Source organism: Nycticebus coucang, chromosome 9 (assembly GCF_027406575.1).
Source record: "Nycticebus coucang isolate mNycCou1 chromosome 9, mNycCou1.pri, whole genome shotgun sequence".
Classification (NCBI taxonomy): Eukaryota; Metazoa; Chordata; class Mammalia; order Primates; family Lorisidae; genus Nycticebus; species Nycticebus coucang.
In genome coordinates this window covers 36,061,999-36,076,506 of record NC_069788.1, presented here as the reverse complement: position 1 = coordinate 36,076,506, position 14,508 = coordinate 36,061,999, and the positions used below count along the sequence as shown (strand labels likewise).

General features: G+C 41.9%; 1 protein-coding gene across 1 annotated transcript in view; it reads right to left on the bottom strand.

The window, feature by feature from the left end:
• The window catches only part of XPO5 (exportin 5), a 59,213-nt gene that overhangs the window by 8,631 nt on the left and 36,074 nt on the right, over positions 1 to 14,508 (bottom strand). The window contains exons 19-22 of the mRNA XM_053601533.1: positions 14,095 to 14,194; positions 13,053 to 13,234; positions 3,503 to 3,603; positions 886 to 982 (exon numbers count right to left, since the gene is read on the bottom strand). Coding sequence (XP_053457508.1) covers positions 886 to 982; positions 3,503 to 3,603; positions 13,053 to 13,234; positions 14,095 to 14,194 — 480 coding nt within the window. The remainder of the gene's footprint in view (positions 1 to 885; positions 983 to 3,502; positions 3,604 to 13,052; positions 13,235 to 14,094; positions 14,195 to 14,508) is intronic.

The following is a 14,508-nucleotide window of genomic DNA, read 5'->3' as shown; positions in this document are numbered from 1 at the left end:
GTCTCATCATTTTATATACTAGAAACATCAAGTCATAAGTAGGATTGTGAGGCTCATAGACAATTATAAAAAAGCAAATGCAGGAAAGCAGGCTGTTCATTTTTTTTTTTTTTTGAGACAGAGTCTCATTATGTCGCCCTCAGTATAGGGCCGTGGCATAACTGCTCACAGCAACTTCAAACTCTTGGGGTTAAGTGATTCTCTAGCCTCAGCCTCCCAAGTAGTTGGGATTACAGGTTCCTGCCACAACGCCTGGCTATTTTTTGATTGCAGTTGTCATTGTTTAGCGACCCTGGCTGGGCTTGAACCTGCCAGCTTTGGTGTATGTGGCTGTGCGCTACTCACTGAGCTAAGGGCACCGAGCCAGGCTGTTTATCATTATTTTCTTTTTTTTTTTTTTTTTTTTTTTGTAGAGACAGAGTTTCACTTTATTGCCCTCGGTAGAGTGCCGTGGCGTCACACAGCTCACAGCAACCTCCAACTCCTGGGCTTAGGCGATTCTCCTGCCTCAGCCTCCTGAGTAGCTGGGACCACAGGCGCCCGCCACAACGCCCGGCTATTTTTTTGTTGCAGTTTGGCCGAGGCCGGGTATGAACCCGCCACCCTCGGTATATGGGGCCGGCGCCCTGCTCACTGAGCCACAGGCGCCGCCCTATCATTATTTTCCATAGGGGCGGCACCTGTGGCTCAAGGAGTAGGGCGCTGGTCCCATATGCCGGAGGTGGCAGGCCCCGGCCAAAAACCACACACAAAAAAAGAGAATCATTATTTTCCTGTCTTTCCTTACCTATATACTAAATTCTAGATCAAAAATTCAACAGACAGCCATTCCTATATAATACATATCTACAAAGGAAATATGAAGAGGCAGCATTGGTTCCTTACCAGTTTTCATAGAGGGTGGAGAAGAAATGCTGCATTCTTTCCAAGACTGTTTTGTAGACAGGCGCATCATTGAGTTCCAGGAGAGGCTGAGGTAATCCTACAGAGAAATACGAGTCAGGAACATGTTGCTCCACTGTTAGGAGTCTCAACCAGTCAACATTCTATAGGAGACGTGGTTTGGGAGCAGAGGTTTGTGCAAGTACGTGTGCTTCAACTACAAAGCAGCTGGCCACGTTTTCTACCAGTTGGAGGCTCTAAGGGCTTTCCTGTAAGTGACTTGTTACACTCCCATAGTAGGGAAACTGAAATAAGTACTCAAACTTCAGACTGAACCTGGGTACTCTACTTTTTGCTTGAGGTTTTCTAGACAGGATAGGTACCAAAACAAATAGTGATAATTCAAAAGGATCTCCCCTTAAAGCATTGGGGATGACTTTTCCCAACTTAAGTCATGGACCTTCTTTTTCATACAAAATCTTACACAAAAGCTCAAGACATGGCAGATCAAAATAAAACCCATTTACCTTAGTATTAACAACTCCCGTAAAAGAGCTATACTTTTAAATAGAAGTTTTGTATTCTCTCTTACAGTCAGAAGCTATCAGAGGGAACTGGTTTGTCCATTCTAGTATATCTGGTTGGCCACTTACTTCTATAGCAAGAGTTCTTGGCTTAACTTGAATTAATGGAATGGGTTATGTGGTGAAGAAACATTTACTTTTTATATTAATGGCAATACACATTTTGGAAGTTTTACTCTACTGTTTTTTATTTCTTAAAAGTTCTATTCTTAGTGGTGTCTGCAACACAGACCTCACATGGAATGCCAAAAGAAAAAATTCAGGACCATATAGACTGACACAGACAGACATGAGTTCCAGAAAGGCAAATTACCTGTATTTTGCCATGTATAATGTTCTTTTTTGCCCAAATTTTTGAGGGGAAGATAAGGATGCAAATTATACATGGGTAGTACAGCTTGGGAGCAGGGAAGCCCAGTAGGTCTCTCAGGACTGCCATGAGAAGGCACGGCACTTGGCCTGCTGGGATCTCAAATCCAGACTAGGAGAATGTGGGACACAGTGGGAGTGGGCCAGAGTGGCCTCGCTGAGTAGGCGGTGGTGGGGCTGGAAAGGCAGGTTTCAGCCATATAGTTAGTGCAAGGGCTAAGGGTTAAGGCCCAGGGCCTGGGAAGGAGAAGAGGACTGAGAGCCCTGCACAGGTCCTAGAGACCTGCCTGGCTGCTGGTGGGTTGAGCAACATCAGAAGCTCCTGCTCTGCCAGCCACCTTTGTGGCCATCTCTGCCATGGCCCCCAACTTAGAGGGGACAGAAGAACTCCCAGAGAAAGAGAGGGAAAGAGCAGCCTTCACAGAGCAGGTGGCTGCAAGAGGGCGGTGTAACCTGCCCCCCCCCCCAGATGTGTCTCTCTTAGATGTGTCTCCACTTTCTTGACAGGTGTTTTCCTCAATGTCTGGGCCAAAATCATGGGTGTATGTCATATACCAGAGCACATTTTATATGGCAAAACACAGTAACACCTTTCCTTTGGTTAACTTCCCAGCTAAGAAATGCTCATTGGATTGCTTGATGATAGCCAGACCCAGGCAGAGGTTATGGCTGGGAAAAGACACTGTGGTGACTGTGATGGTGAGACAGCCTAAAGCTTCTCTTGCTCTAACTTCTAATCACTCTTGCAACCTTGATTTCTGTGTTCTAGCCACAATTGCCCTTTTTTATTTCCTGAACATAGCATAAGCTGTTTCCTGGCTGTCTCAGGATCTTGTACCTACCATTCTGTCCAGCATCTCTTCTTGCTACCCACCCTGGCTAGTGCCCACTCATTCTTCCTTGGGAGGCAAGCTTCTAATTTCCCTCCAAGACTGGGCCAGCTCTTCTAATAAACACTCTCACAGAGCCCTAACAATTTCCCTCATAGCAAACATCACAATTTTCATGCTTATTTTCAATAGGAAATGAGTTGAAGCAATATTCTAGTCAGGGAACAGTTGGAAAACATGGCATAAAATAGAATCCTTTAAAAACTTTTTAGAAAGGCACACAAGCATACCAATATCCTTCAGGTTAAAAGCCACAGTTTATTTATAATCTGATGGTTTAACACCCACCATAACCTTCTAGTGAAGGGGAGGTAAACAGGGTATGGAAAGAGTGAAGAAACTGCCCCTGAAGACCTTATCTGTAAACTAAGATAATAAGGTATATACCCTTCTTCCTGTAGAGCAGTGGTTCTCAACCTTCCTAATGCTGCGACCCTTTAATACAGTTCTTCATGGTGTGGTGACCTCCAACCATAGACTTGTTTTCGTTGCTACTTCATAACTGTAATTTTGCTACTGTTATGAATCGTAACATAAATATCTGATATGCAGGATGCATTTAGGCAACCCCTGTGAAAGGGTCGTCTGACCCCCAAAGAAGTTGCGACCCACAGGTTGAGAAACGCTGTTGTAGAGGCTGCAGTAACCACACCAATGTGTTTCTCAGCCAATAGGTTATAAAAATAGTTCTGGAATGAGGAAGAGGTACAGGGAAGCTGCTCAAGATGCTTGTTAGCCATAAAGTGAACTTAAGGAAAAACAGGTTAGATTTCTTACCTAATATAGCAGATTTTTCCACTTCAAGCATATCTAGAGCCTTAGTGAAAGGCTGTGCCATTTTGGTTAGCATTTCTGGTGCATATAAAGTATTGTGGGTTCTGAAAAAACAAGGATGATAGGTGAACTTTTTCTAGTCTGCTAAGGAACGAAAGAGTGGGTTCACCTTGTAATTCAGTAGTACTACATTTCTACATCGATCTGCCCATCAACACTACTGGCAGGGGAGAGAAAAGAAGGTCTAAATACCTGAACACTCCCTGGAGAAAGGAAGAGACTTGAAGCTATTAATTATAGATATATAGTACAGGCAGTCCCCAGGTTATGAACAAGAAAGATTCTATAGGTTTGTTCTTAAGTTGAATCTGTATGTAAGTTGGAACAGGTACATTTACCTATTACCTGTAATGGCCTCCATATGTAAGTGTGAGACTTATTTCAGTCATATGTTTGTAACTGGGGGTCTTAACTGTAATAATTTCCATTCGTAAGTGTGAACTGTACATAAGTCAGATGTCTGTTACTTGGGGAACGCCTATACGTAACATCTAAGACGAATCAACATGAGAAACAAATCCTGAAAGAGCAGGGCACTATCAGGGCCCATAGCTAGAACAGCAAAATCCTTTAAACCAAAGATAATGACTTGGCACTCACAGGAGTTTTCTGACTACCAGTCATAAAGGATGAAATGTTAGTGACACTATGGCCTCACAGGTAGGAACACAGAGCAGGTGGTAATGTGCCCCTTTTTAAAACACTTGTCTCTATTAAAAGGGCATGGAGGTGGCGCCTGTAGCTCAGTGAGTAGGGCGCCAACCCCATATAAGGAGGGTGGCGGGTTCAATCCCGGCCCCAGCCAAACTGCAACAAAAAATAGCTGGGCATTGTGGCAGGTGCCTGTGGTCCCAGCTACTCGGGAGGCTGAGGCAGGAGAATCACCTAAGCCCAAGGGCTGGAGGTTGCTGTGAGCTGTGATGACATGGCACTCTACCAAGGACGATAAAGTGAGAATCTGTCTCTGTAAAAGGGCATGGACCTTGCAACAGGTGTTTCAGCTTCCTGGAGGAATATAATTCCCAACACATATGACTGCTCCCCACCAGAATGACTTACCTGAGCAGAAACAGATACTTGTTTTGTCTACCTATGGGTAAGGGCTGTGGACCTGATCTACCTGTCCACAGCATTTACTTCAGTTCACAGGAATGGCTCCACCGAATAACTGATAAGAATGAGCTCATAATTACATGTGTTTCTCTTTAAAAGTAATTATAAAACATTTCCGGCAAATAGAAAATAATAGAAGGGAAAAAAAAAGAAGGCTGGGTATCATGGCCCACACCTGTAATCCTAGCACTCTGGGAGGCTGAGATGGGTGGACTGCTTGAGCTCAGGAGTTTGAGACCAGCCTGAGCAAGAGTGAGACCCCATCTCTACTAAAAATAGAAAAACTAGCTAGGTGTAGTGGTGCACACCTGTAGTCCCAACTACTTGGGAGGCTGAGGCAAGAGGACTGCTCGAGCCTAAGAGTTAAAGTTCCCGAGAACTACAGTAGTACCATGGCACTCTATCCAGGGTGACAGAGTGAGACTCTATCTCAAAAAAGAAAAAAAAAAAGAAAAGAAAAAAATTACAGAATATCATAGGCACTAGCAAGATTAGATATTTAAGACTGCAGACTGAATAGATTCATTCAGACTATGTTTATATCTCCAGGGTTTGTTCTTTTTGTGTCTTGTTTAAGAAGTCATTCACAGGCTGGGCACAGTGGCTCACACCTGTAGTCTCACACCAGGAGGCTAAGGCGGGTGGATTGCCTGGGCTCAGGAGTTTGAGACCAGCCTGAGCTAGAGTGAGACCCTGTCTCTAAAAATAGCCAGGTCCCAGCTACTAGGAGGGTGAGCAAGAGGATCACTTGAGCCTAGAAGTTTGAGGTTGCTACGAGCTATGACACTACAGCACTCTACCAAGGGCAACAAAGTCAAAAAAGTCATACACTTGCCTATTGCTGTAACTAAGTTTTACTTTTTGGGTTTTAATCCACCTGAAATTTATTTTTTGTGTGTGGTGACAGGTAGGAATCTAAACAATCTTCCGAAACACAAAGTCAAGTGTCCTTGCACCATACATCAATAGCTTATTTTTTTCTCATTGACTTGTATTACTTCTGTCATTAATCAATCTGTTACACATACCTGGTAGTCTTTCTAGGTACTTTTACTACTGTGTCGAACCCAACATCACCTATAAAAAATTTCTGCTAAAAAATCAAACTGATATCAGGTCAATTTTCTAAACCAGAAGTTGTATAAAAAATATTTTAAGCATGACCAGCCATAATGTCTCTAACCTTGACTATTCAAATCAAACACCCAAGTGCAATAGGAGCCACAGACGACAAGTAAATGAATAGGTGTGGTGTGTTCTAAGAAAAATTTACTCACAAAATGTGGAGACCTGTAATTGGTCCTCAGGCTGTGGACTGCCAACCCCTCCTCTAGATCTAATTATTTACTTATGAGACATATAAAGGAAAGTAGACTACACTGAACAAACTATAAAGATACAATAAACAAAATTTAACCAGAGGAAACTCTACAAGTACAAACCCAGATTTTTCAACAAATAAATTGACTAGAGAACAGGGAATTTAAAATTTTAGAGACTTAAGGGACACCTCAATCAAATACTATATATAAATCTTAGTTTAATCCTGAGTCAAATAAAAAAAGTAGACCGGGCTCGGTGCCTGTAGCTTAGTGGCTAGGGCAGCAGCCACATACACTGGAGCTGGAGGGTTCAAACCCAACCCAGGCCTGCCAAACAACAGTGACAACTAAAACCAAAAAACAGCTGGGCATTGTGGCAGGCGCCTGTCGTCCCAGATACTTGGAGGCTTAAGGCAAGAGAATCGCTTAGTCCTAAGAGTTTCAGGTTGCTGTGAGCTGTGATGTCACAGCACTCTACCGAGGGTGACACAGTGAGAATCTATCTGAAAAAAATAAATAAATAACCTCCCTCCCCCCAAAAATAACAAGTAGGCCGGGGTGGTGGCTCACTCCTATAATCCTAGAGCTCCGGGAGGTGAGACAGAAGGACTACTTGAGCAGTTTGAGACCACTCTTGAGCAAGAGTGAGACCCTGTTTCTACTAAAAATAGAAAAAATTAGCTGGGTGTTGTGGTAGGTGCCTGATTAGTCCCAGCTACTTGGGAGGCTGAGGCAAGAGAATAGCTTAAGCCCAAGAGTTTGAGGTTGCTGTGAGCTCTGATGTCATAGCACTCTATTGAGGGCAACATAGTGAGACTGTTTCAAACAAAGAAGAAGGGAAATGTGGTCATAGTAAAAAACTTACTACTAGATCCATATTGGTAGCTTTTTATCTGGAATCTTTGCATCTATGTTTATAAGTGATTTAGGCCTGGAATTTTCCTCTTTGGTACTGTTAATGTCTAGTTTTGTTATGAAACTAAAAAAGTGTCACAAAATGAGTTTTTCTAATTTCTGGAACTGCATTTTTCTATTTTCTGCACTGCATTTTTCTATTTTCTGAAACAATTTGTATAAGATAAATTTTAGATCCTCAAAGATTACAAATGTGAGCCACTGTGCTCAGCTTGTTTTGATTCTTTAATTAAATGTGACTGTGACCCTGAGAAATAATTTTTTTAAGAAAGGGTTAATACAACAATATGTCAAATGTCCCTGCTGCTACAATAGAATCTGGCATTTCTTTTAGTCTGTCTTCTTCCTCAAGGAGAAAGAGAGGAAGTGGCTGTCTTTTGCACCTTTGCTCACAAGTGATGGCAGGAGGCTTTAAGGTGCATACTGCCCCAGTATCTGACATCAGATTAGATGTTAATAAACTGGGACATCTATAACTTCTAGTAGTATTCAGGCTGCTGAAATATCACCTTGCCTGACATACTCACAAGTTAGAGCTCTATGCTTCCATATTAAGAGGAACTAGACATTGTTTGGCAAAGGAAAGGCAAATTGGATAAATAAAATTTTTAAGTTTTCTATAATCCACACCTATTTGAAATATTCTCAGTATTACCAAATAAGAATATAACCACTAGGCGATGCCTGTGGCTCAGTGAGTAGGGCGCCAGTCCCACATACCGAGGGTGGCAGGTTCAAACCTGGCCCCGGCCAAACTGCAACAACAACAACAAAGAATATAACCACTAGACTAACAAGACATTGCATATATAAAGATTTTGATTAAACATATAGAAGATAAATAGAAATAATGTAACAAACTTCAAGATAACAGAAAAGCTGTTATTTTAAACAGATAATGACAATGAACCTTTTGAGAACCAGAGTTCTACTCTCCCACATCTGTCTTCTACCCAAACCACTACCAATAGCACTGTGCAATAGAGATATAAATTGAGCATCACAAATGTGAAAATCCAGAAGTCCAAAATCCCAGACTATTTTTTTGAGACAGAGGCTCGCTCTTTTGCCTGGGTAAAATGCTGTATCATCACATCTCACAGCAAACCTCAAACTCTTGGGTTCAGGTAATCCTCTTGCCTCAGCCTCCTGAGTAGGTGGGACTACAGGCGTCTGCCACAACACCCACCTAGTGTTTCTATTTTTAGTAGAGACCCAGTCCGGCTTTTGCTCAGGCTGGTCTCCAACTCCTGAGCTTAGGCAATCTACCTACCTTGGTTTCCTAGAGTGCTAGGATTATAGGCGTGAGCCACCAAGCCTGGCCCTAAAATCCCAAACTTTTTGAGCACCAACATTACGCTCAAAGGAAATGCTCATTGGAGCACTTTTTTTTTCTTTTTGGGGACAGAATCTTACTCTGTTGCCCAGGCTAGAGTGCCACAGTGTTAGCCTAGCTCACAGCAACCTCCATCTCCCAGGTTCAGGGATCTTCCTGCCTCAGCCCCCTCAGAGTAGCTGCCTACAGGGACTCCCACAATGCCCAGCTAAATTTTTGTATTTTTAGTGGAGATGGGGGTCTCACTATTGCTCAGGTGAGTTTCAAATTCCTGAGTTCAAGGAATCTGCCCACCTCAGTCTACTACAGTGCTAGGATTACAGGCGCGAGCCATTGCACCTCACCCAATGGAGTGCTCTGGGGATGCTCAAACAATAATTATAAGGCAAATATTCAAAATCCAAAATAGTTCTGGTTCCAGGTATTTTAAATAAGGGGCACTCAACCTGTATGATGTAAGCCATGTAAGTCATTTAAAATTTTCTAGTAATAATGACCAGCCTGAACACAAGCAAGACCCTGTCTGTACAAAAAACACAAAAATTAGCTGGGAGGGTGATTGGTGCCTGTAGTCTAAGCTACTCCAGAGGCTGAGGCAGGAAGATTGCTTGAGACTAGGAGTCTGAGGATCTAGTGAGCTATGATGATGCCACTGTATTCTACCCTGAGTAACAGAGAGAGACCATTTCTGGACAAAAAAAAAAGAAGAAGAAGAAAGAAATTTCTAGTACAAAAATCAGGAGGCTGAGGCAGGAGGACAGCTTGAGTCCATAGGCAACATAGCAAGACCTCATCTCTAAAACAGTAAAAAAATCCAGGTTAAATAAGTAAATAATATTTTATTTAACCCAATGTATCCAAAGTATCACTTCAACATGTTAACAACATAAAAAATTATTAATGAGACATTTTACACTTTTTTTGTACTAGATTTTAGAAACCTGGTGTGTATTTTACCCTTCAGAATAGCAATCTTCCAAGTGCTCAGTAAGTGCATGTGACTAGTGGCTTCCATATTGAACAGAGCAGCTTTAACATCCCAGGCTATCTGACATAGAAAGTGCTATCAATACCGTGCCACATCTTTAAAAAAAAGCAAACTTCACTCTATTAAAAAGATAGCAATTTAAAACTCATAGCTCCAGTATGTAACCAGTGGGAAGAGATTAGTACAACCACTTTAGAACACTGCCCGTATCTATGAAAACTGAAAAACATACACAAACATTCCATAACATAAACTGGGAATTCTACTCCTATGTGTACACCCAACAGAAATTAGGCACCTATGTTCACCAGAAGACATATACAGAATGATAACAGCAGTACTATTTGTAAAATTAAAACACTGCCCCAAAGTCCATCAGGGCTAATAGGTCAGTTATAGGACATTCAAACAATGGAAATACAAGCAATGAGAATGAATAAACCACAATTACATACAATAACATGGATGAATCCTACAAAAATAATATTTAGAAAAGAAGCCAGATACTAAAAAGTGCATACTTTCGACACATTTATATGAAGCTAAAAAAAAAGGCAAAATGTTAAAAATCAAAATAGTGTTTACCTCTTGAGAAGGAGGTAATGACTGAAAAGAGGTATTGGATAAGGTTATTTCTTGATCTGGGTGATTACACGGAGTTGCCCACTTTGTGAAAATTAATCTACACACACTCGTAATTTGTGCCCTTTAAAATTTTTTTTTTGAGACAGAGTTTCAGTTTGTTGCCCTTGGTAGAGTGCTATGGCATCATAGCTCACAGCAACATCAAACTCTTGGGCTCAAACGATTCTCTTGCTTCAGCCTCCTGAGTAAACGAGACCATAGGTGCTGGCCACAATGCCTGGCTATTTTTAGAGACGGGGGTCTCACTCTAACTCAGGTTGGTCTGGAACCCATGAGCTCAGGCAATCCACCTGCCTAAGCCTCTCAAGTGCTAGGATTATAGGCATGAGCCGCTGCATCAGGCCTGCCCATTTTTATAGAGTACATTATTATATTTCTTTGCCTTTTTTTTGTTGTTTTTCAGACAGAGTCCCACCCTATCCCCTGAGCAGAGTGCAATGGCGTCATAGCTCAATGCAATCTCAGACAGACATGGGCTGTGGGCATCCCACTGCCTCAGCCTCTGGAAGCTGCTGGGATTACAGGTGCTCAGTGAGGTGCATGGCTGGGTTTTCATTTTTTTAGGAGTTGGGGTCTCACTCTCGCTCAGTAAATTTCAAAATTTACTGAAAAACAAAACTCAAATATCTCCAGCTGCACAGTACTCAAGCAATTTAACTGCAAAATCACTATGGTCAACATGTTTCAAATACTTATTGATTGGTTTTAGAACATTCTAAAAGCACTGAACTAGGCTGGGGGTGGTGGCTCACGCCTATAATCCTAGCACTCTGGGAGGCCAAGGTGGGTAGATTGCTTGAGCTCATGATTTTGAGACCTGAGCAAGATCGAGACCTTGTCTCTAAAAAATAGCTTGGCATTGTGGCAGGCGCCTGTAGTCCCAGCTACTCAAGGAGGCTGAGGCAAGAGGATTGCTTGAGCCCAGGAGTTTGAGGTTGCCATAAGCTATGATGCCATAGCACTCTATCGAGCGTAACGGAGTCTGAGTCTCAAAAATAAATAAATAAAATAATAAAAACACTGAAATGTTAGAAAAATATCAAGATGACAAATAATTGCTGTCTCGTGGCCTCCATACCCAACCAGAAATGGACCTCATCTCCAGGTCTGGATTCTTACCACATGGTCACAGGCCTAAAAAGGCCTACTGATGTGTCTTGCCCTATGAGTTTCCATAAGTCCACGTTTCTCTAGTTGCAGAAGAACCTTTTGATTGAAAATATTTCGTATGTGGGGGTGCCCGTAGCTCAGTGCATAGGGCGCTGGCCACATACACCGGAGCTGGCAGGCTTGAACCAGGCCCAGGCCAGCTGAAAACAATAAGGACAACTGCACCACCACCAACAAAAAAAATAGCCAGGTGTTGTGGTGGGCACGTGTAGTCCCAGCTACTTGGGAGGCTGAGGCAAAAGAATCGCTTAAACCCAAGAGTCTGAGGGTGCTGTGAGTTGTGACGCCATGGCACTCTACCCAGGGCAATAGCTTGAAACTCTGTCTCAAAAAAAAAATCAGTATGGAAATAAGCTCTTCCTTGACTAAATATTTCACTACCCTCTCAACACATAGCCATACTTTTTTTGAGATGAGGTTCAGGCTGGTGTGCAATGGTTTAATCATGGCTCACTGTGGCCATGAACTTTTGGGCACAAACAATCCTTCTGACTCAGCTTTCCAAGTAGCTGGGACTTCAGGCATGCGCCATCATACTCACCTAATTTTTTTTTTTTAGTAGGCCTGGGCCAGGTTTGAACCCACTACCCCTAGTGCACAGAGCCCTACCTCATTTTTTTAAGAGATGGGATATTGCTATGCTGCTCAGGCTGGTCTTGAACTCCTGGCCTCAAGTGGTCTTCCTGCCTCAGCCTCCCAAATCCCAGGATTATAGGCCTGAACCATTATACCTACTCCATACATCTTTACTGATACCTCTCCTCCCTTCAAAATCAAAACAAAGTATTGTCTATTTCCAAAGACATGTCTTCAATGACAACCCTATCAGATACTCCAGCCCTGCATTTTGGTTAATATTAACTTAAAACTTTTGATTCTTGGGCAGCGCCTGTCGCTCAAGGAGTAGGGCGCCGGTCCCATATGCCAGAGGTGGTGGGTTTAAACCCAGCCCCGGCCAAAAACCAAAACCAAAACCAAAACAAAAAAACCCCAAAACTTTTGATTCTTAGGCTTCTGCTCCTAAGTATCTGTTGCCTGAGCCATGAGTAATTTGGCTTGCCCAATTGAAATTCTGCTTTTACTCCCTGAGAAAGGCCAAAAAAATACTGGAATGGAGCTTTATCTTGTAGCTTACTACTACCATGAGATATAATAAAAGCACTCAAATTCTATTTTGGTCAGTAAGAACTGACTCATATCAAAAACTTATCTTCTTTAAAGAGTATCCCTAAATCATCAAATAAACATCTAGTAACCGATAAGTCTACACTGGCCTACTTCTACTTAAATATATTAGCTCATATAATCTAGAACACTGGTTTTTAACCATTAGTGTACATAAGTCCCTGGGCATATCTTGTTAAAATGCAGATTCTGATTTAGTATGTCTGGGGTGGGGCCCCGATTCTGCCTTTCAGACAAGATGTCAAGTAATTGCTGATGCTGCTGGTCTCAGGACCAGGACTCAGCTTTGAGAACCAAGGACCGAAACTGAGACAAACATTTATCATTCTTTCCTTTGGCATGTTCAGGCAGTGTATAATGTTTGGTTCATTTGAGCTCAGAGTCACTACTGATAAATTCGAATTCACTTATATAGCTAAATTTGGATTAACTTAATAGTTTAACAGAGAAGAACCAGTATAGAAAGCAATTGTCCTGCTCCCAATGAATAATTCCTTTACAGCAAAGACTTAAACCAAATAAAACTTAGAAGTAAAAGATGGGAGAAGAACATGGAGGCAGCCCAAAATGAGAAAAAATATTTTTGGATTAGCACCCCTGGGTTCACACGGAAAGCAAGACTTTTAATTTTCAAAAAAAGAGATCCCCTGCCCAAGAAACAAGACTTAATTCTTCATTGTCACCATTATGATGTGAAAACGTGTAAAAACTGTTTGAAATTCTTTTTTTTTTATTTTTATTTTTATTTTTTAAAACTGTTTGAAATTCTTAAAGTAAAAGGTAAACAAACAACAGAAAAAAATGATTATTCTGACTCACCTTATAAGGGCAAGCAAATTGTCAAGAAGTTTGAGAACCTGCTCTGTGCAGGGGTTACGAAAGATTGGATTTCCACTGGGTGTATAACCCACCACAAATCCCCCAGCTTTGGCTTCTTCTAGGTCAGTGGGCCAGCAAGTTCGTTTCACAACACCCAGAATGCTATACACACAGAAGCTCATCTATAGAAAAACAAGAATGGAAGGTAAACATATAAGGGGATGTAAAGATAGAAGTACTGTTAGAAACATTCAAGGCTATGGCAAAAGTGACACAGAGACCAGAAAGAATGAAGGAACCCTCTGTTCTCCCCATCCCCATGGGATCCCTGTCCCTTCCTTTAAAGGTGAAGTCCAAGAGGGGTCCACACACTGCCATTTTCAGGACCAATGGTAGCCTCTAGAATCTTCCCTTTCATGAGGATCCTTCTAGGGCCTGTAGTAACCCTCCCATAGGACCTTAATTAGAAAGTGGCTTAGATAGGCTCCAAAACAAAGTGTTTAAACTACCATCATTTTGTCTTGTTTGAATTGAACCTTTAACTTCCAGCCTGGGTCTCGACAGATAGTGCCCTACTCCCCCTCTTAATTGTACTCTTAATCTACTACTTGCCTGGCTAATTAATGTGACTTTGGCCATAATGGAGGCAGGAATGATGCTTACTTGAACAGCAAATTACTGAAGAACCTCAGGTTTGCAAGTCACATCATCATTTAGGACTTTACATGCCAGAGAGCAATGGCAGGGAGAACTCACCCTGCTGACCAAGTTCTGACCTACTTCCTCATTACACCTTCAGTCTTCAGAGCTATTTAGAGATCCTTAAAGCCAAAATAATGACTTCATAGAAAAGACCATCTGCTCTGCTGTGGGAACTAACTCAAGAATTTAAGACTAAAGAAGAAAAGAAAGGAGAAGCTTAGGGACGTGGAGACTCTCGGGTTTCTCACTAGAATAGTAACTTTACGAGAAACTTGACAAAAGATACTATCCTACTCCTACACAAGGCCAATGCAACTTCCCATTCCCAGGAGAGTCTTACTCGTGCACGGTTTAAGCCACAGGGATCTTCCAGGCCTGGATCACAGCTCTTCCGATCTGCACCCACATAGGCAATAAAAGCATCAACATCTGACAGCACTCTAAAGATTAGAGGGGAAAGACAAGCTATAATCATGATTTTAAGCAAGGACAATTTCTTCCACAGGAGCTAATAAGTTATGATTATTTGGCCCTGAAGAGCAATTTTTAGTGAAGTAAGTTTAATATTGTTAGTGGCCACTGGAAGGTTTAAACTTCCAATCCACTCCCAAATGTTATTAAAACAGGATACAAGCTTGAGAATATGAAAAAAACAAATTTCTTTACTATGCGGGCACAGATGAGGGTCTCTGGGTGGCTCTTACTTCATATGGCCCTTGCTGTTCTCATTTCTCCAAATGTGCTGATGCTGTAA